The sequence below is a fragment of the Stegostoma tigrinum genome, chromosome 43 (genome assembly GCF_030684315.1).
Source record: "Stegostoma tigrinum isolate sSteTig4 chromosome 43, sSteTig4.hap1, whole genome shotgun sequence".
Taxonomy (NCBI): domain Eukaryota; kingdom Metazoa; phylum Chordata; class Chondrichthyes; order Orectolobiformes; family Stegostomatidae; genus Stegostoma; species Stegostoma tigrinum.
Genome location: NC_081396.1, coordinates 10001077 through 10024590, shown reverse-complemented (window position 1 = coordinate 10024590; position 23514 = coordinate 10001077). Strand labels below are relative to the sequence as shown.

At 44.0% G+C, this 23514-nt stretch overlaps 1 protein-coding gene across 1 annotated transcript in view; it reads left to right on the top strand.

Annotated features, from left to right (window-relative positions):
• The window catches only part of LOC125448987 (zinc finger protein ZFP2-like), an 80546-nt gene extending 57261 nt beyond the window's left edge, over positions 1-23285 (top strand). The window contains exons 9-10 of the mRNA XM_059641837.1: positions 17381-17529; positions 23174-23285. Coding sequence (XP_059497820.1) covers positions 17381-17516 — 136 coding nt within the window. The 3' untranslated portion in view covers positions 17517-17529; positions 23174-23285. The remainder of the gene's footprint in view (positions 1-17380; positions 17530-23173) is intronic.
• Positions 23286-23514: the final 229 nt, after the last annotated feature.

Below are 23514 nucleotides of genomic sequence, written 5' to 3'. Positions count from 1 at the left end.
GATGGGATCTATTCCACGTTACTGAGAGAGGAAATAGCTGGGGCCTTAACAGATATCTTTGCAGCATCCTTGAGCATGGGTGAGATCCCGGAGGACTGAAGAATTGCAGCTGTTGTCCCTTTGTTTAAGAAGAGTATCAGGATAATTCAGGAAATTATAGATCGGTGAGCCTGACTTCAGTGGTGGGGAAGCTGCCGGAGAAGATACTGAGGGATAGGATCTATTTACATTTGGAAGAAAATGGGCTTATTAGTGATAGGCAGCATGGTTTCATGCAGGGAAGGTCATGTCTTACCAACTTGATAGAATTCTTTGGGGAAGTGACAAAGTTGTTAGATGAGGGAAGGTCTGTAGATGTCATATACATGGACTTCAGTAAGGTGTTTGATAAGGTTCCCCATGGTAGGCTGATGAAGAAAGTGAAGTTGCATGGGGTCCAGGGTGTACTAGCTACATGGATAGAGACCTGGCTGGGCAACAGGAGACAGAGAGTAGTAGTGGAAGGGAGTTTCTCAAAATGGAGAACTGTGACCAGTGGCGTTCCGTAGGGGTCCGTGTTGAAAACACTGTTGCTTGTGACATACAGAAATGATCTGAAGGAAGGTATAGATGGTCTGATTAGCAAGTTTGCAGATGACACTAAGATTGGTGGAGTAACAGATAGTGAAGGGGACTGTCAGAGAATGCAGCAAAATATAGATAGATCGGAGGGTTGGTCAGAGAAATGGCAGATGGAGTTCAATCCAGGCAAATGTGAGATGATACATTTTGGAAGATCCAATTCAAAACGAACAATACGGTAAATGGAAAAGCTCTGGGGAAAATTGATGCACAGAGACATCTGGATGTTCAGGTCCATTGCAGACTGAAGGTGGCAATGCAGGTGGATAGAGTGGTCAAGAAGGCATACGACATGTTTTCATTCATCGGATGGGGTATTGAGTGCAAGAGTTGGCAGGTCATGTTACAGTTGTATAGGACTTTGGTTCAACCACATTTGGAATACTGCATACAGTTCTGGTTGCCACATTACCAAAAGGATGTGGATGCTTTGGAGATGGTGCACAGGAGGTTCAGCAGGGTGTTGCCTCGTTTGGAGGGCACTAGCTATGAAGAGATGTTGAGTAGATTAGTATTCTATACATTAGAAAGACAGAGGTTGAGGGAGGACCTGATTGAGGTGTACAAAATCATGAGAGGTATAGACAGGGTGGATAGCAGGAAGCTTTTTTCCCCCAGAGTGGGGGACTTAATTACTAGGGGTCACGATTTCAAGGTGAGAGGGGAAAAATTTAAGGGAGATATGTGTGGAAAGTTCTTTACGCAGAAGGTGGTGGGTGCCTGGAATGCGTTGCCAGAGGAGGTGGCAGAGGCGGGCACGACTGCGTCATTTAAGATGTACCTAGACAGATACACGAATGGGCAAGGAGCAGAGGGATACAGATCCTTGGAAAATAGGCGACACGTTTAAATATAGGATCTGGATCGGTGCAGGCTTGGAGGGCCGAAGGGCCTGTTCCTGTGCTGTAATTTTCTTTGTTCTTTGTGTATTATTCTGTTAATTTTTCCAGTAGAGTTGTTATTCCAATTCTTCCTTTTGTTGTATTTTAACTATGGCATATGAATCAAAACACATTTGATTCATACACCATAGTTAAGTTGTTGGACCTGTCAAAATGTATTTGCCTGAGTATTGAGGCTATCTTTTTCGGATATTTCAAGGGGATTTGGTCTGGTCCATAACAAGTGTCCACAATCTTTTGCATGAGGTCAGCCACAGGATAGAACCTCGGGCACCCTGAATTGGATCGTCGGTGTCTCCGGTCCTGACTGCTTCCTTACATCAGGATCCCCTCACTTTTATACCCTGTAGTGATTCAGCTCTGGCCCCTGATTCCCATTTGTCTTCTCTGCTGGGTATTGGAATTTCACTCATCTCTGATTTACAAGGATACATACCTTGGCTTCCAGCAGTGACCTTTCTTGAGTCATTTTCTCATAACCTTGCACTCTCCTGTGCCTGCTATTAATTTTGTCACTTCTGAGATTTTCACAACTATAGATATCACACGTTAGAATCTAATCTTTTTTCTCAGTCATTCTGGTTAAAGTTTATATTGTGGTCAATAACAGGCACCCTCTCCTTTTCTCTGATCTGGTGCAAGTTTCCAATGAGGTGATTCTGTGCAATGAATGCCTTATCAATGTTGCCATGGCAACCCGTCTGCATGTGTCTGTTAGAGTTTCTCCCTCAGACTAAACTTCGCCTTCCTGTAATACACATTGTATCAGAACATGTCACCTCAATATCTCTCCGGCACATTACAAGAGGTTCAGATACACAAATCTTTCGCAAACAAAAGCAGAAATTGCTGGAAACACTCCAGTGGACCAGACTCACAACGTTAACACTGTTTTCTCTGCACAGATGCTACTTATGGCGCACTGACCTCTACATCGCCGAGGCCAGACGCCAACTCTCCGACACCACCTCCTACCGCCCCCTCGATCATGACCCCACACCCGAGCACCAAACCATCATCTCCAACACCATTCACGACCTCATCACCTCAGGGGACGTCCCACCCACAGCCTCCAACCTCATTGTTCCCCAACCCCGCACGGCCCGTTTCTATCTCCTTCCCAAAATCCACAAACCTGCCTGCCCTGGTCGACCCATCGTCTCAGCCTGCTCCTGCCCCACCGAACTCATCTCCACCTATCTGGACTCCATTTTCTCCCCTTTGGCCCAGGAACTCCCCACCTACGTCCGTGACACCACCCACGCCCTCCAACTCCTCCAGGACTTCCAATTCCCTGGCCCCCAACACCTCATATTCACCATGGACGTCCAGTCCCTATACACCTGCATTCCGCATGCAGATGGCCTCAAGGCCCTCCGCTTCTTCCTGTCCCGCAGGCCTGACCAGTCCCCCTCCACCGACACTCTCATCCGCCTAGCTGAACTCGTCCTCACCCTCAACAACTTCTCTTTTGACTCCTCCCACTTCCTACAGACTAAGGGGGTGGCCATGGGCACCCACATGGGCCCCAGCTATGCCTGCCTCTTTGTAGGTTACGTGGAACAGTCCCTCTTCCGCACCTACACAGGCCCCAAACCCCACCTCTTCCTCCGGTACATTGATGACTGTATCGGTGCCACCTCTTGCTCCCCAGAGGAGCTCGAACAGTTCATCCACTTCACCAACACCTTCCACCCCAACCTTCAGTTCACCTGGGCCATCTCCAGCACATCCCTCACCTTCCTGGACCTCGCAGTCTCCATCTCAGGCAACCAGCTTGTAACTGATGTCCATTTCAAGCCCACCGACTCCCACAGCTACCTAGAATACACCTCCTCCCACCCACCCTCCTGCAAAAATTCCATCCCCTATTCCCAATTCCTCCGCCTCCGCCGCATCTGCTCCCATAATAAGACATTCCACTCCCGCACATCCCAGATGTCCAAGTTCTTTAAGGACCGCAACTTTCCCCCCACAGTGATCGAGAACACCCTTGACCGCGTCTCCCGTATTTCCCGCAACACATCCCTCACACCCGCCCCCACCACAACCGCCCTAAGAGGATCCCCCTCGTTCTCACACACCACCCCACCAACCTCCGGATACAACGCATCATCCTCCGACACTTTCGCCATTTACAATCCAACCCCACCACCCAAGACATTTTTCCATACCCACCCCTGTCTGCTTTCCGGAGAGACCACTCCCTCCGTGACTCCCTGGTTCGCTCCACACTGCCCTCCAACCCCACCACACCCGGCACCTTCCCCTGCAACCGCAGGAAATGCTACACTTGCCCCCACACCTCCTCCCTCACCCCCATCCCAGGCCCCAAGATGACATTCCACATTAAGCAGAGGTTCACCTGCACATCTGCCAATGTGGTATACTGCATCCCTTGTACCCGGTGCGGCTTCCTCTACATTGGGGAAACCAAGCGGAGGCTTGGAGACCGCTTTGCAGAACACCGCCGCTCAGTTCGCAACAAATAACTGCACCTCCCAGTCGCAAACCATTTCCACTCCCCCTCCCATTCTCTAGATGACATGTCCATCATGGGCCTCCTGCACTACCACAATGATGCCACCCGAAGGTTGCAGGAACAGCAACTCATATTCCGCCTGGGAACCCTGCAGCCTAATGGTATCAATGTGGACTTCACAAGGTTCAAAATCTCCCCTTCCCCTACTGCATCCCTAAACCAGCCCAGTTCGTCCCCTCCCCCCACTGCACCACACAACCAGCCCAGCTCTTCCCCCCGACCCACTGCATCCCAAAACCAGTCCAACCTGTGTCTGCCTCCCTAACCGGTTCTTCCTCTCACCCATCCCTTCCTCCCACCCCAAGCCGCACCCCCATCTACCTACTAACCTCATCCCACCTCCTTGACCTGTCCATCTTCCCTGGACTGACCTATCCCCTCCCTACCTCCCCACCTATACTCTCTCCACCTATCTTCTTTACTCTCCATCCTTGGTTCACCTCCCCGTCTCTCCCTATTTATTCCAGTTCCCTCTCCCCATCCCCCTCTCTGATGAAGGGTCTAGGCCCGAAACGTCAGCTTTTGTGCTCCTGAGATGCTGCTTGGCCTGCTGTGTTCATCCAGCCTCACATTTTGCTACTTGACCTGCTGAGTTTCTCCAGCAATTTCTGTTTTTTTTTCCAGATTTCCAGCATTTGCAGCCCTTTGTTTTATTTTACACAAACCTTTTGGTTTGAAGAAGGTTAAAATGCTGTTCGAGTCTGTGAACCTACTTTTCCAACGCCCTTCCATTCTGAAGAAGTCATACCAAACTTAAAACATTAATCTCTTCCTATTTCCACAGATGCTGGCAGGCCCAACGTTCCCTGTGTTAGTTTCAATTTTTCAGCATCTTTAGTGTTTTGCATTTATCTGACTGAAGAGTGTGTGATTCTGACAGAAATTACTCATCTCAATGATGACGAGATAAATCGATCAGCTTTTCCTCTGGAGGTAGCAAGAACTGTAGATGCTGGAGTCAGAGACAACACAGTGTGGGGCTAAAGGAACACAGCACGTCAGGCAGCAAGAGAAGAGCTGGAAAGCTTACATTTCGGGTTTACACTCTTCATCAGGGCTGGGGGGGTGGGATGGAGCTCTGAAATAAACAGATGGGGTGCTGAATGATGATAGGTGGATGCAGGTGGGGAAAGGTAGGTGGAATGGTGATAGGTGGATGCAGGTGGGGAAAGGTAGGTGGGATGGTGATAGATGGATGCAGGTGGGGAAAGGTAGGTGGAATGGTGATAGGTGGATGCAGATGGGGAAAGGTAGGTGGGAGGGTGATAGGTGGATGCAGGTGGGGACAGGTAGTTGGGATGGTGATAGGTGGATGCAGGTGGGGTAATGGAGATTGGTCAGTGGGCAGAGTGGCGCAGATAGATGAGAAAGAGGATGAACAGGTTGTGTCAGGTTAAGGAGGTGGGAATGAGAGTGAGGGCTGGAAATGGGACGGGGTTGGTGGGGCGGGGGGTGGAGAGATTTTGAAACTGGTGAATTGTACGTTAAGGCCATCGGGATGTAAGCTCCCAAGGCGGAATATGAGGTGTTGCTCCTTCAGTTTGTGGGTAGCATCATAGTGACACTGGAGGAAGCCCAGAATGGACATGTCACTGAGGGAGTGGGAGGGAGAGTTAAAATCGTTGGCAACAAGGAGGTGTTGTTGATTATAGCGTACAGAGCGCAGATGATCTGTAAGTCTGGAATGAGCAGACCCTACGAAAGGAAGAGAGGGGTGGGGAGGGAAATATCTCTGGTGGTGGGTTTGGATTGAAGGTGGTGGAAGAGTCAAAGGACGATGCACCAGATGCGGAGGTTGGTGGAGTGGTATGTGAGGGTGATATGTGGTGGTATGTCTTTATTTTTGTTGGGGGAGAAAGGGTTGTGAGGGCAGAAGTGCTAGAAAAGTAAGCGATGCGGTTACGGGCATTATGAATCACGGGAGGGTGGGAAGCCGCAGTCCTTGAAGTAGGAGGGCATCTGGGATGTCTGGGAGTGGAACGCTTCATTGTACCAGAGGAGGTGGTGCAAATGGGTATGATTACAAACATTTAAAAAGCATCGGGATGTTTACATGAATAGGAAGGGTTCAGTGAGATATCTGCCAAATGCAGGCAAATGAGATTTGATCAGCTTAGGATATTTGGTCAGTGGAGACGAATTGAACCAAAGGGTCTCTTCCTATGCCATGTAACTTTATGATTGTATGAATAACAGGAACATAGATATCTCAATGGGTTGAATGCCTGGGGACTGCAAATGTGTGGACAAGGCCACAGAAGGATTTGAAACCAAATTGTTAGTCCTCCAAAGAGCATCACATCCAGACCCATCCCATCCCTGTAACCCTGCATTTGCCATGGCTAACCCACCTAGCCTGCATATCCCTGGACACTATGGGCAATTTAACATGGCCAGTCCACCTAACCTGCACATCTTTGGACTGTGGCAGGAACTAACTTATGTTAGAAATTTTAAATTGGTTTGACGTTCTGTTTAACATAAATCTGATTTATTTGATATTAGCATCCATAATATTAAAACCTATAACTCAACTGGAGGTTATTAACAACAGCACAGACAGATCCCAATGGACATGATTCAGTTTTGGATGTGATTAACAACAAACTCCAAACACTGTCGTAATTTGTGAACTGGCTGTTGTCTGCATGGCATGCCTGAGTGTATTCCTATCTATATTGAAGAAGATCAGCTGTTTCTCCCCGGTGTGAACTTGGGGGTGTACACTAAGCTGGGGTGATTGTTTGAAACCTGGTCTGCAGTGAGAACATCTGAATGATCTTTCATCAGAGTGAACACACTGGTGTATGAGAAGGTCAGTCAACCCAGTGAATGCCTTCCCATACTCAGAGCAGGAAAACAGCCTCTTCCCAGCAATAACTCACTGCTGCACAGTGAGGTTGTCTGATTGCCTGAACCCATCCCACAGTGAGATGCCTAAACAGTCTCTCATCAGTGTAAACACATTGCTGAAACACCAAGCCCCTGAGATTTTCAGAGCACTTCCCTCAATCTGGACATTTAAAAAAGTCCCTCTTCAGTGTGAACTTGTTAACATCTCAGCAGGTTCGATAACTGGGTGAATGCCATTCCACAATCAGAGCAGAGGAATGGTCCGTCCCCTGTGCAATTTTACTGGTGTCTCAGAAGAAATAATGACTGAATAAATCCTTTCCCATACTTGGAGCAATTACATAGTCTCAACCTGGTGTGACCGTGTCGATCAGTTCCCAGCTCAACCTGAGATCTGTATCTCTTCCACAGTCCTCACATTTTCACTGTTTTTGCCTAGGGTGACTGCACTTATGTTTCAGCAAACCAGATGATTGGGTGAATCCTCATCCTTACACACAACTGTTGTATGTTTTCTCTCCACTTTGTACAGCTTTTTCCTTCCATGTTCAAAATCTAATGATATCCAGGTTACAATAAATTGTGTATAAACTGGAAAAACTGTGGATGCTGTAAACGAGAAACAAAAACAGAAATTGCTGGAAAAGCTCAACAGGCCTTCATCAAAACTTGGAGTCCACAGACCCAAAACATTAACTCTGATTTCTTTGCAAAGATGCTGCCCGACTCCCTGAGCTTTTCCAGCAATTCACACAAATTATGCGACCCCTTCAGATCCCGATGGGATGTTTGGTTTGTAGTTCCTGCATGCAAATCTTCCTGTTCTAGTACCCTGTGATGTAATTTCAAAGAGAAAGAAGGGAGCGAGAGAAAACCCACATAAACACTATGACTGTTTGTGAAATGAAGGTGAATGAATCTTAATTTGTGGAGTTAGCATTATGAAAGAAAAAGTGATCATGAAGCATTCTAAACTGCTATTAAATGTCCTTCAAGGATGGGAGCTTGCCACCCACTCTGGACACACAAGATTCTGGTCTCTATTGGAGGAAAAAGGGATTTAACGCGTCTACAACTTTGATAGAATCACTCAACTGATCTCCACCATCCAGAAGGACCAGGGCAGCTGGTGTAGACAATCACCTCCCAGTCCTGATTTGCCTGATATCCAATACTGGATGAGCATAAATGTTCCCCTTTTAAGTATTGAAAAGTCATTGTCCCAACTACAAACTTCACTCCCTCACCATTAACTCCATTCCTTTACCTGGCAACTGTCTGAGACTGAAACAGACCGTTCACCATCATGATGAAATGTTTCACCCTGAGATGAGCTTCCGACCTCATTATCCCCACCATCATCAAGAGCTCCTACTTCCACATCAGTAACATTACCCAACTCCATCTAGTCTCAGCTCATCTGCTACTGAAATTTTCCTCCATTCCTTTCTGAATTCTAAACTATTGTAGCATAGTCCCTCCCGGCTTCCAACATTCAACCTCCCTGTAAATCTTGAGGTTATCCAGACCGATGTTGCCCAACCTTGTTCAACCATCGCCATTCTGTAATCCAAATGGGATGTCAAGATAGCGAGTGAAATTGAACACAGAAAAGTAAAAACGTGACAGATTTCCTAAACTGGAAGATGTAAAGTATACAAAAAGCAGAGGTTGGGAAGGTCCAAAGGAACAGAACAGGAAAAAGACGGAAGGTTTTACCTGACACCTTGTGGTAGTTAACAGCTTCAAGAACCCAGTGTCAGCAGCTTTAACGCCTTATTGAGAAATAGAGCTTGAATATATTCTCCGTCCTCTCCCATATCTTACACTGATGTATTAATCAAAGGTGTTTAGCATGTTTGCCTTCATTGCCCAATCCTTTGAGTATAGGAGTTGGGAAGTCATGTTCAGGACATTAGTGAGGCCCTTCTGGAGTACTGTGTCCAGTTCTGGTTGCCCAGTTATAGGAAGGATATTATTAAGCTGGAGAGGGCTCAGAAGACATTTACCAGGATGTTTCTGGGTATGGAAAGTTTAAGTTACACAGAAAGGCTGGATAGGCTGGACTTATTTTCATTGGAGTGAAGGAGGTTGAGAGATGACATTATGGAGGTTTATAACATCGTGAAGGGTGTATATAGGGTTAATGATAGGTGTCTTTTCTCTAGGATGGGGCATTTCAAGGCTAGGGGGTCAAATTTTTAAGATGAGAGGAGAGAGATTTAAAAAAAAGACATGAGGGGCAAATGTTTTACATAGAAATTGGTTCATATGCATGTGAGATGATGATGTCACTTTAAAAAGGTTATTTTGTCCTGGGTTTTTTTTTGAAGAGAGGTTGTAAAGTCAGAGGTGTCGAAGTGGCTTTGGGAAACGGCCTAAGTCAGTAATCAGAGGAGACCTTTATGTGTTTTTTGAAACAGTTGCAACAAAGGGAGGGGAGTGACCTGTTCTCACAGATCAAGCTTTCAAGTTTTTATTTGCTGTAGCTGACAGAAGCTGCTTGGGTCCCAGTAAAGTTGGAGTTTCAGTAAAATGATTCCTATCTGCAACATTCTCTGTAATCTCTCTTGATGTTGTTTCCTCCTGGATTGGAGAATTGCCTGTAAGAATCTGTGTCTGAAAATTCATTCTAAGAAGGTAGCTCTACCTTTAAAATGAGAGCAAGTTAGGGAATAGGCTACCTTCTTAGAATATTTTGAGGGGGCCTTGTCCAGTCCATAAAAACTTGGGGCTTGCCCAGGCTATAATTCTATTATTCCAGTTTGGATGAAGGGTTGTTGGACTGAAAGGCAGTGAGAGCTGGGTGTTAGTGTCTGTTATTTTGGGTGTTTAATTCAGTTGGCTTTAAACAGGGCATGCTTTGTGTAGCTGTGGCTCGTTCGGCCACTGCAAGTTTTCTGGGGGTGGAAATAGTGACTTCAGGAGTTTTACAAAAAGTGAGAAAGGCAATGCTGTTGGAATTGATGGACAAGCTGGAGTTGTCTGTGAGAAAGGGGAAGATAATTACAGCAAAGGTCGATATTTAAATTTGCTGGAATTGCCAACGGAATCTTCGGAAAGGGCTAGAATTCAATTGCAGATGAAGCAGCTTGAACACGGAAAGGAACTGCAACAGTGTGAAATATGATTAAAAGCAAAGGAAAGAACAGCCCTGGCAGGACAAAAAGAAAAAGACAGAATGTCCCCTGCAGAAGAAAGGGAGAAATAGAGAGAAGAAAAGCCAAAAGAGAGAGAGTTTGAACTTCAGAAGTTGGCAATTAGGTAGGAAGGTTGACTTAAAAGAGTGGAGGTGAAGGTAGAAGGTAGGCTTCGTGAGGAGTGTAGTGATGATGAGTAAACCCATCATAGACAAAGGGCTGGTGTGTGTCTGGTTAAAGATGTCGAAGCATTGCCTAAATTTGATGAGAAGGATATAGCAGCCTTTTTCATTTCATTTGAGAAAGTGGTGAAACAAAGTGGTCGTGACTATGTGGGTCTTGTTGATTCAAACAAAGTTGGTAGGTGGAGCTAGCGAGGTATTTACATCACTATCAGAGGAGGTATCTGGACAATATGAGGAGGTGGAGAAAGCCATCTTAAATGCAGATTAGCCAGTGCCAGAAACCTACAGACAATACTTCCAAAATCTAAGGAGGGACCCCGGTCAAGCATACATTGAGTTTGAAAAGACCAAATAAAGTAATTTTGACAGGTGGATAAGGGCATTAACAATAGATCAAACATTTTGACGCTCTTCAAGAGATGATTATTTTGGAGGAGTTCAAAAATTCACTTCCTGAAGTAGTCAAAACTCATGGAAAAGCAGAGAGGTAAACCCGAAAGATCAGCAGCTGAAATGGCTAATGGTTATGGGTTCATAAATCAGATTTGGGCTTCTGACTTCAATTTCAATCTGTGAGGGATAGAAATTGGGGAAAAGATAAATCCTCAGTTGGCAAGGGAAAAGGAGATCTCATTGAAAATGATAAAGATAGTTTCCCACAGGGTAAAAAGAGAGCCCATGAAGGTGAAAGAGAAGTAAAAATGTTCAGCTGTTTTCATCGCAATAAAGTTGGCCACATGAAGTCGCAGTGTTGGTGTTTCAGAAAAAGCATTTGGAAGACAGGTGTGGGAAAACGGGATAAGCCAGTGAATTTTGTTGAAATGATAAAGGAAAACACAGTGGAGGCTAAAAAGAATGTACAACGTGGTCGGTGGTGAGTTCAGAAGAAAGTGTCAGATGTTCTTAAACCATTTACTTGAAGGATAGCGTTTACTCACATAGACCAGGAGCAGTAGGTAAAGAAGTTACAGTTCTACGAGGTATGGGAACATGCCAATTTTTGATTTTGAGAGATGAGGTATGTAATTCAGAAGGACTATTGCCAGAAAAAGTGGTAATATGTGGAATTCATGTTGAGACAAGAAGTGCTCCATTATGTAAAGTGATGTTGGAATATCTAGTGAAAAGTGAAGAAATGGTGGTAGGAGTACTGGAGAAACTCTCAGTTCCAGGAATACAATTTGTCCTTAGTAACATTATAACTGGATCACAGGTAGGAGTGCTGCCTGTTGGTGGTTGAAAAGCCAATGGGAAATCAGGCAACTGGGGTTTTTACAGGAAGTATATCCCGGGAATTTTTTCCTGACTGTGCAATAACGAGGTCACAAAGCCACAGGTTGAAACAGAAGGAGAAATCAAATAAAGATAAGGAAGTTGAAGGAAAATTATCAGAAGTCATGTTTGATTGAATGGTTGAGATAAAACAAAAACTGGGGCAGGACCAAGTGGATATTTGTAGTTCAGAGAAAATAAATTACAACAGAAAGATGAAAAACTAAAGAAACTGTATCAAAATCAGCACACAGAAGAAGATGTGTGTATCCCAGAATGTTACTATCTTGAAAACAATGACATGATGAGGAAATGGAGACCATCACATATTCAGGCAGATGATAAATGGGCAGAAGTTTGTCAAGTTGTATTACTAGTGAATTACAGAAAGGAGGTGTTGCAGATAGCACATAAATTACCGGTAAGAGGTCATTTAGGGATAAGAAAAACTCAAGCTAAAACACAAAAACATTTTTAGTAGCTTGGACTGCATAAGGATGTACTTGAATTTTACCAGACATGTCACACGTGTCAGGCAGCTGGAAAACCTCAGGCTGTGATAAAATCAGCATCTTTAATATTTATTCCTGCATTTAAGGGGAACATGTTCCGAGGGTCTTAATTGATTGCGTTAAGGCCCCTACCTAAAACAAAAAGCGGGAATCAGTATTTGATGACCAAAACGGATGTGTTCTATAGATTTCCAGAGACCATTCCATTACGCAATATCATAGCCAGGAGTATTGTGAAGAGTTACTCAAATTTTTCTCTAGATACAGACTACCCACAGTATACAATTGGATCAAGGGTCAAATTTTACATCAAAATTATTCAGGGAAGTTATGGATACTTTAGGAATAAAACAATTCAAATCCACAGCATACGATCTAGAATCGCATCAAGTTAAACAGTGGCATCAAACATCAAAGACCATGTTGGGGGTTTATAGTCAAGACTATGCAAATTATCAGGATAAAGGAATTCCATTTTTACTTTTTGCCCTTAAGGATGCACCAAATGAATCTCCCAAATTCATTCCATTTGAATTACGTTTTGAGCATGAGGTGGCAGGACCACCAAGATTAATTGAGGAGAAATTGGTGAGTCAGTGTTCAGAGATCGCATATTTGGACTATGTGTCAAATTTTAGGGAATGATTAAATAGAGCAAGGGAGTTGGCCAGACAGCATTTTAAAAGTAGTGCAGCATGTGATGAAACAGGAAGCAGACAGGAATTCAAAAATTCACAATTTTGTGAATAAAGTGTTACTGTTACTTCCAGTGCTAAGTAAACCTTAAAAGTAAAGTTTAGGAGGCCTTATTAAATTGAAAGAAAATTGAGTGAGGTGAATTATTTTATAAGAATTCCAGGTAGAAAGAAATCTCACAGTGTGTGATGTGAATATGCTGAAAGGCATTTTGATAGGGAAGCAAAGCTAAAGGAGAATGTATTACTGGTTACAACACAGAGTGAACAGCCAAGATCAGAGGATTCTGAATTGGACATTCCTCAAATTAAATTGAACAATGAGGAAGTTCTCAAAAATTGGGATAAATTATTGAGTTACTTCCCAGAAGAAAATCGAAATGACCTGAAAGATACTATTGCATGGGGAAATACGTGGGAATAAGCTGTGAAATACTAATCTGATGATGCATGATGTACATAAAGGAAATGCTGTTCCAATTAACCAACATCATTATAGACTTAACCCTCTAAATTTGGCACAGGTTCAAAAAGAGATTGTACGAATATTCAAAGACAGCATAATTGAAGTGAGTTGCAGTGACTGGAGCTCACTGACAGATGGTAACCAACAATTATGTGTGGTCTACCACAAAGTCAATGCTGTTACAAAGTCTCAGTCATATCCTATTCCATGTTTGGAAGACTGTATTGAGAAGATGGGACAAACAACTTATATTTCTAAGTTGAACTTACTCAGGGGATACTGGTAGGTACCTTTATCTGAAAGACCGAAGACGGTTTCAGCTTTCATGACACCAAATGGACTATAACAATTTAAAGTCATGCCATTTGGTATAAGAAATACACCAGCCACATTTCAAAGACTAACCAATCAAGTCATTTCTGGATTACCCAATTGTATGGTGTACATTGAAGACCTGGTGACTTTTAGTCACACATCGATGGGACATTTCCCACATTTATTGGAATTATTAGATCAACACCTGGAGGCAGGCTGGGTGATAAGCCTGGTGAAAAATGAATTCACAAAAGCCCAGTTACCTTCCTGGACCAGGTTGTCAGACATAAACCGCTAGCCCCACAGAATGTGGAAGAAAGGTCATTGGGGAGTTGCCCATATCATTATTGAAGAGAGCAGTACTATGATTCTTGGGTTTGAATGGGTTCTGTAGGAAGTTCAGACCAAATTTGAGCAGTGTTGTTGCTCCACTGACTGACTTCCTGAAGAAGTGCAGAAATTTCAGTGGACAGTGGACTGTCAGTAGGAAAGGGACAGCCTGAAAGCTGTGTTAATCGCTACCCAGTGCTAGCCATACCTAATTACACAAAGTCATTCAGGGTGGCTAATGGTGCGAGTGACGTGGGTCTCTGTGCCGTACTCTTACAAGAAGATGACAAGAAGGTATAAAGAAATATTGGGTATTTTTTCAAAAAATTGGATCATCACCAACAGAAATATTTTACAATTGAGAAGGAAACCTTAAATTTAGTGTTGGCATTACAACATTTCAACATTTATATTGCCAGTAATGTGTCTGAGTCAATTGCATACACTGATCATACCCCAAGTTTTTTGGGAAAACTTTGGGACAGCAGTTCCAGACTGTTTAGATGCAGCTTATTATTGCAGCCATTCCATTTGAAAATTATACAAGTGGCAGGATGAGAGAACATAATTGCTGATGCAATGTCACGATTTGGGTGAAGAAAAACAGAGGTATTTGGTGGCAGAAATAAATGGACTGAAATAGAATGTAGTAGTGAAGGAGATAGCAAAACTTCATATGCTGGAGTCAGAGGCAACAGTGTGGAGCTGGAGGAGCAGAGCAGACCAGGGAGCAGCAGAGGAGCAGGCAAGTTGACATTTTGGGCCAGGACCCTTCTTCAGCTTAGAGTCAATGTCGTGCCTATATTGTAATGTACTCGTAGAGTAAGGCTAAAGCTTTTAAAATGAAGCCATCTTTGTATATTGATGGTTCATTTTATAAGGGGGGTTAGTGTTATGATACTGCCACTTTAAAAAGATTATGTTGTCCTGGGTTTTTGTTTGAAGAGAGGTTATAAAGGCATGCGTGAGAAAGTGGCTACGGGAGACAGCCAAAGTCAGAGGAGGCTTTGAGTTTTTGTTTTGAAACAGTTGTAACAACAGAAGGGGAACAGCCAGTTCTCACAGAGCAAGCTTTCTAGTTGTTTTTAGCTGTAGTTGTCACAAGCTGTTTGGGTCCCAGAAGAGTTGAAGTTTCAGTAAAATGATTCCTATCTGTAACATTCTCTGTAATCTCTCTTGATGTTGTTTCCTCCTGGATTGGAAAATTGCTTGTAAGAATCTGTATCTGAATTTACTTTTTTTTTGCCAAGGGGATGTGTTTGCGGGTTGTTACTATGTTGGAACAGCTACTTAACAATAGGTACTGTATCTATTATGCAGTTAAGTTTTCCCATAGTTGATTATTCTAAATTCCTCTGTTTCATTTTAACTCTAGTGTCTAAATAAATTGCGTTTTGCTTAATGTCAAGTGGTTTAACCAGCTGCATCACACCTGGAAGACATACTTCACATCTACCTTTTAAAATAAGAAAACGTTAGGGTCTAGGCTATCTTCTTAAAATATTTTGAGCGGGTCTGGTCAGGTCCATAACATGCAGAGGACACTGAGATAAGTACATGAATAGGAAACGTTTGGAGGGATACGGGTTAAGAGTAGGCAGGTGGAATAGTTTAGTTTGATATTATGGTCAGCATGGACTGGTTGGACCGAAGGGTCTGTTTCCTTGCTGTATTGCTCTAAGTAACACGTCCCATGTGCCACTTACATAAGATCAGCTGGTCCAAAAGGTAACAGCCCACAGGATTCAAGAGCAGTTGGCAAACTGGATCCAACCAGTTTGCAAATAGGAGAAAAACGGTGATGGTGGTAGATTATTTTTGGGATTGGAAGCCTGTCACCAGCAGTGACAGGGATTGGTGCTGGGCTCTTGCTGTTTGTTACTTAAGTTAATGACTCAGATGTGAATATCAATGCTATAATTAGTAAGTTTGCAGAAGACACAGCAATTGGGGGTATTGTTGTTGATCGTGAGGAGATTTGTCTCAGGCTACAGTCCAATATTGATCAGCTGGTAAATTGGGCATAGCAATAATGAATTGATACCTCCTGGAAGGCCAGTATTCCATCGCCATGTCACACTTTATTTACACATGCCGAGTACATGATATAGACCCAGCGAGTGCACAGAGTGAGCAGAACCCCTATATCTGTCAACCAGGACTTCCTGCTTGCAGCAGGGTTAACAACCCCACCTTGTTCCAATCGCTACATCCCCCCCTCCCTCTAAGTCCTGGGGCATAGAACTGGCCTTGTTCCTGTAGCTTCTACTGGGGCATTTCACACCAGGTTCAGTTCCTCCAACTCTGCCTCGGAACCTGGTAGTGTGCACTGGACCATGGCCCCCTCTCGTGCCGAGTGTCTCAGCCGAAACTCATCTTCAGGCAGTAACAGCATCGAGGCTGTGACATCTGCCATGTCCATCTCACCCTCAGAGATTTATTCGACACCAGGCAGAGGTTTTGACAGCTTTGTCGGATGTTCTGAGGGGCCAGGTATTATTTGCTCCTGCTCCGTTCACAAGGTTGTAGCTTTCATGTGGTCCAACACGCATGTTCAGAACCACCTCTCCCACCTGAACTCTGTATGTCTGGCATCAATCATGTCTCATACCCGTGCAGGGCCGTGTTTGGAGTTTTGACTCCGAATTTCATCCCCTGAAATAAACCACCTCTCCAGCTTAGAAGAGTCTTGCGTCCGGCATTCCTGATGCTGTTTTCACCCTTCCCCCCTCTCCAGGTCCAGGAAAATCGGGTTTAATCTAGTGAGGAAGCTTCTTCCCATTAGCAGCTATGCTGGAGCTGTCCCTGTAGCTGCACAAGGGGAGGTCCGATAATCAAACCGATAATCAAACATGAGCCAGGATAGTTCAGTACTGAGTGAAGCTGTTTCGTTGTACCTGCCTGCAAAGTTTAGATTGCTCTCTCCAACACACCATTGGATGATGGACAGTATGCACCTCTCCTTATATGCTGAATGCCACTCAATTTCAGGAAATTTCCAAATTCCACATCGGTAAATGACGGCCCATCACCAACATCTCCATGAGCCTGTGTATTGCGAAAGACACTTGCAGCTTTCCAATTATCATCCCCATGTTTGATGAATGAACTCCATGCGTGTCCAACCAGCTTGAGGGGGCATCTGCAATGACTAAGGACATACAGCCCATGAAAGGACTGGCATAGTCAATGTGTAACCGAGTTCAGGGTTTACCTGGCCATTCCCATGAACATGGGGAAGCTGCAGCCGGAAATTTTTGTCCTTGTCAGCCCTCTGGGCACACCCCCACAGATGCGGATATGTTGGCATCCAATCCTGGCCACCAGATATAACATCCCAACAACATCTTCACTTTGGTTTAGAAAAACCTGGTGGAGTTCAGCCAGGATCCAGTGGTGACCTTTTCTCGGTACACTCTTGCTCCCCATAATAATATGCCGTCCTTTACAGTGATCTGGTCTCTCCGGATCCAGAAAGGTTTCAATTCTGGTCGTGATGATCCTTTTCTTCTTCTCATCACTAGATGGTATCTTTTTGTGTCTGCAGTCTGATATCACCAACGATGACCAGAAGGGTGTCCAGAAATTTTAAAACCAGAATGGACTCTTCTCAGTGGCATGTCAGCGAGTGGGAGGTGGCTACATCTGTAAAGGGATTAGTGGACCTTTCCAACCAAAGATGACCACCTTCTCTAGGTGAGTGTGTCTTCATCCAGTATCAGCCAAAGTTCGGTAAGCATATCCTATCAGGTGTTTCTCTCTGCTTGGCCACCAGTGAGCCAATATTACACCGATATCATGTCAGCACCATTTCTTGTTTGGTTTTGTAATGTGCCAACATCTTAGACAATGTTAGCTGCTTCTTCACTTCCCTGAAAGCTATATCTTGACTATGAGGCCATCTCCAAGGCTGATCCTTTTTCAGCAGCAGATGTATGGGTGCCAGGATGGACAGGCCAGGTTATGTATGAATTTTCCGTAACAGTTCACCAACCCAAGGAAAGACCTAAGCTCCGGCCCAGACATGGGAATCGGGGCACATTTGTTCACCCTCACTTTATCTTCCAATTGGTGCAACCTGGTCTTGTTGACTTTGTAGCTCACTTGGGGTGCCTGCGCTCAACTTTCCCTGCTAAGGTACATCCCCACCCTGGAGAAATGTTTAAGCGATATGTCCGAATTCTCTAAATGCTTTTTATTGGTCTTCCCATTTATTAGCACATCATCCAGATATGTGGTGATCGGGGTAGACCTTGTAAAATGTTCTCCATCATCTGCTGAAAAATGGCACAGGCTGATGATACCCAAAAGTCAGTCTTTTATATTGGTACAAACCATTAACAGTATTAATTGTATCATATTTCTGGGAATCCTCATTTAATCATAATTGCACAATGCATGGCTCTTGTCCGGCTTTGTGAAGGAGAACCCTCCCCCTGCCAGTGTTGCATCTCAGTCCTCCATTCGAGGTAATGGGTATTTAGCAAACTGCAAGGTTTACATTTACATTTCTTTGAAATCCCCACAAAGGCAAACCAACCTATTGGGTTTCACAATCAGGATGACCAGTTCTGCCCATTCCGCAAACTGTTTTGGCCTGATAATTCCTTTGCTGTCCAGCCTCCTGATTTCTGCCTCTACTTTTGGACCGAAAGCAAATGGCACTGAGCAGACTTCACAGACTCATGGAATTGTTTCTTGGTCAATGTTTAAGATGGCCTGAACCCCTTTAAGTTCTTAGATCTCTGGGTATTTAGACAGGACTTCACTTGGGCAACCATTTTCTGATTGAAACGTTTTGAGTCAATCAATTTGAATCTTTCTCAACCAATTTTGCCCCCTCAAGCTTCGGCCCAAGCCTTTTACTACAAACAGTGGTACGAGACCAGAACTGAAGTTGTACTATTAATTTGTAGGGGCCCTCCATTATAGGTTCTCAGCCTCGCTGAGGTCTCAGGTAAACTTATAGATTGGAGCCCAGAATGTTGCTAAAGACTGGCTCTGTGATCACTGATACAACTACACCAGTAAGGATCTCCATTAGCACCGCCTGACCATTTCACCAGATGTTTATTTTGACTGGTTCTGATTTGGATGTTGCCATGCAATTTTAACTGAAGCCTGATTCACACTCAGAATACAGGAATGGTTTCTCTCCACTGTCAACCTGCTACATCCATCCTTGACCAAAATACAACTATATTAAGGTTACAATAAATTGTACAACTCTATCTGATCCTGAGATTGATTTTAGTTTCTGGCTGCAAATCCTCCCCCTCCAATGCCCCACTGTGGGTAATTCACAACAACTTACTTTTAATTTGGCTACTTATTAAGAAATCAAGTCAAGTACTGAAATAACGATTTGAACTTTATTGCAAGTAGCAACCAAAATAAGACCCCTTAAGGAACAAAGTTGAGCCTCACAACTCAACTTGGCTATTACCTGTTTAATGGTGGAATTTAGCTATGATTTCAACCAACACTCTGTCTTTGGAAACTTCCAGGGTTCAATCCTTGTGCAGTCTTGATCTTTGAAGTTCAGCTAAAGGGGGCATTCTGTTGTTGGATTCTTAGACAGATTTGTGTCCTCCAGGTCTATGATGTAATATTATTGATGATATTTTTGGAGTCCTTTCATCCAAAATATCGATTACTCTTTTGGAGTCCTTGAGTCTTCAGTTTGCTTTCTTATGAGAAGTAGCTTCTTTATCACTTGTAATATTTGGCCTTAACTGGCTGCTCGAAGACTCCAGTTACCAAGCAGGTGACAGAGCAGTTTTGTTCATGCATTCTCAACTCCCTATTTTCCCAGACATGGCTCATTGCTTCCAATCTCTATGCAACTGTTTGTCTTTTTCCCTTTACTGCTTACTCCAGAGTTATTGCTGCTTCTTTCCATGTGTAACAGTTCATCTTTGTTGATTCATTCAATACATGAACAGTTATTAAAGTTTGAGAGTCTATAATATCAAAACCCTAAGCAATTAATGTTGAAATGAAAAAAAAAAGAGTGAAATTGGAGAGAACAAAAATCACACAAAGGCAGGCTGTGAAATTGAGCTGAATGAATCAGGTAATTCGCAGGACAGGAAAAGAAATTGTGATTCTGAAAACTGCTGGATGGTCATAAAACATTAACTGATTCAATAATGTCCATCAAGTAAGAGAACCTGCCACCTGATCTGGTTCTTTGAGGAAGTCACGAGACAGGTTGACAAGGGTTGAGCAGTGGATATGGTGTACATGGACTTCAGCAAGGCATTTGATAAGGTTCCCCACGGCAGGCTCATTCATAAAGACAGGAGGTATGGAATACAGGATGATTTGGCTGTCTGGATTCAGAATTGGTTGGCTGACAGGAGGCAGAGAGTGGTTGTAGATGGTAAGTATTCTGCCTGGAGGTCAGTGCTGACTGGTGTCCCGCAGGGCTCTGTTCTAGGGCCTCTGCTCTTTGTAGTTTTTATAAATGACTTGGATGAGGAGGTTGAGGGGTGGGTTAGTACGTTTGCTGATGACACAAAGGTTGGAGGTGCCGTTGATAGTATCGAGGGCTATTGCAGGCTTCAGCGAGACATTGACAGTATGCAGAGCTGGGCTGAGAAATGGCAGATGGAGTTCAACTGGATAAATGCGAAGTGATGCATTTTGGAAGGTCGAACTTAAATGCTGAATATAGGATTCAAGGCAGGATTCTCGGCAGTGCGGAGGAACAGCAGGATCTTGGGGTTCAAGTGCATAGCTCCCTCAAAGTTGCCACCCAAGTGGATAAGGTTGTTAAGAAAGCATATGGTGTTTTGGCTTTCATTAACAGGGGGATCGAGTTTAAGAGCTGCGAGGTTGTGCTGCAGCTCTACAAAACCCTGGTGAGACCACACTTGGAATATTGTGCCCAGTTCTGGTCACCCTGTTATAGGAAAGATGTGGAGGCTTTGGAGAGGGTGCAAAGGACATTTACCAGGATGCTGCCTGGACTGGAGGGCTTGCCTTATGAGGAGAGGTTGACTGAGCTTGGACTTTTCTCTCTGGAGAGAAGGAGGAAGAGAGGTGACCTGATTGAGGTGTACAAGGTAATGAGAGGCATGGATAGAGTCGATAGCCAGAGACTTTTCCCTCGGGCAGGATTGACAGCCACGAGGAATCATAGATTTAAGGTGTTAGGAGGAACGTATAGAGGAGACGTCAGAGGGAGGGTCTTCACCCAGAGAGTTGTGAGCGCATGGAATAGTTTACCAGTGGTAGTCGTGGAAGCAGAGTCATTAGTAACATTTAGGTGACTGCTGGACATGCACATGGACAGCAGTGAATTGAGGGGAATGTGGGTTAGGTTATTTTATTTTTGGATTAGGATTATTCCACGGCACAACATCGTGGGCCGAAGGGCCTGTACTGTGCTGTGCTTTTCTATGTTCTATGTAATTCTGACAAATTCCTCCAAATCTTCCAACCTCCATCACCTTGAAAGACCAAGGTAGAAGTGAACTCAGCTAGGAATAGGTAGGAGCAAGGCTTTATAAACTTATTAAAACTGCCCAATTAATGGAGACTCTTTGAATTTATCTTTGACCCAAAATAGCAAATGAAAGTAAGACAAATTTTACAAACTCAAAATTCAAACAATGAAGCTGAAGGTTCAACACAGTTCCGGCAGACCCTGTGTAACAGAGTGTGTCAGTCATATTTCCAACTTAATCAGTTTCATTTTAGAACAAATGCATCCTCAGCAACATGCAGCAGTCCTCTCAGTTGGTAGTCACAGTGAACTGGACATTTTTATCTTGAAAACAGTCATGCAGAATCGGACTTCACCAACTCAAACTGTAAGTGTGTAGAATGGGATGTGTAAATTAAATGGAATCAGTTTATGATGGACTTCTCGACGCCAAATGTAACTGTTGAACCGAGTCAGGCCACATCGAATATAACTGTGTCGATCAGTTCATGAAACATTCAATACACATTTATTGAACTTGCCCACTTCCACCACAGGAATATCCGCACTGCTCACTGAAGACTGCTTGACTGTCCCATGTTTGACTGTAATGTGTGAAATCTTGCTGCGGTACTACATGTGCCTGAACTGACCCTGCATCTGGCTGTGCTGAAAGTAATCTTATGCCAGACTGTATCGACCATCCTGAAGGACACCTGTCCCGGATAAGTGAGAAACATGATTGCATAACAGTTCAATAGTGATAGAAACCAAGCTAATCTGACCACAGAATATACAAGTGAGAAACAATACTATGTTGAACTCGAACAATATATATTGAATTTATAGGCACCAAACAAAACATTTTCACACTCGATGTAAATGTGCTAAACTGAATATAATCACAGTGAACCGGACCCGTTCATAATGAATATAATAAACAAATATGTGGGAAAGTCCTCACTAAGGTAATCATGGAGAACTAGACACGTGCAGAGAGAAAATATGTTCTTGGATCCGTCTAAAATGATCACTACTGAGAACCTGACACCGCTTCAGCAGGAGCATTCATATTTCCCAGTACGGTCAGTGAGAACTTTACAGCCGACAGCATGGCCAGACAGTTACAGTTTCAAGAAGAAATACAATTGGGATCATTCTCCAGTCTTTGGTCCTCTACATCAGGAAAGGGTGGCATCTTTTAAAAACTGGCCAGCATTTCATTCCCGCAAAGGATAACATCACACAAGCAATCACTGCCTAATTACTTTCTTCAAACAATTTCAAGAATTTGAATCAACTAACCATCTCCCTGAAGCCCGAGATCCATTATAAATATATATATATATATATATATATATATATGTATGTATGTATGACCATTTGTTTACTGAGAACTCAGACAAAAATGCATTATACAAAACAAGTTGAGTGCTAGCCAGTTGCTGTCCCATCTTTGCAGCGATCGCAGTTCCGGGTTAAATGCTGTGGATAGGTAGGAATGAATGGAACATTGTTTATTTGTGTTTGATCTCCCATTTTCAAACCTCATGTCTCATGTTACCATGGCCTTTCCACCACAAAATCGGGGAGCGGGCATGGGAAACAAGCCTGGGGTGGGGGTGAGTGAAAGACATGGGGAAATTATTCAAGCACTAAAATTATTGACTTAATACTAAGTCCAGAAGGTAGCAGGGTTCCCAAGTGAAAATTGACAGGCTGTTCTTCCAGATTGCACTGAGCTTCGCTCCAGCATTGCAGAAAGCCTGACACATAGCCCGACAACAAGGAAATGTGTTGAAATGGCAGGAAACCGGTAGCTAGGCTACAAAATGGCAACATTGTAAGACGCTTCAGTTGGAGTTCCTCTGCTGGCCAATCCTTCCTTTTTTCCTCTCTTTGCTGCAGTTTTTCTTCCCGCTCTCCCTACCAAACTTTTAGCTTCTTAAACTATCATACCTGGTGGGAATGGGAAACGGAGTCCGGAGACAAGTTGCAGTCAGAGCCTGGAGCTGGGAGCCAAGTCGCTGCCGGAGCACCGAGTGGGGAGCAGAGCAAGTGCGGGCTGAGCTGGGAGCCGAGTTGCGGAAGTAGCCCGGAGCGGGATCAGAGCAAGCCCGGACTGACCGGGGGATGAGTCCTGGAGGTGAATCCAGGCCAAAGGTTTATCTTCGGAAGCCCGGTGGGCACAGGCTCAGGGAAAAAGCACAATAACTTGAGTACGCTAGAGATGTTTTTTAATATCATTC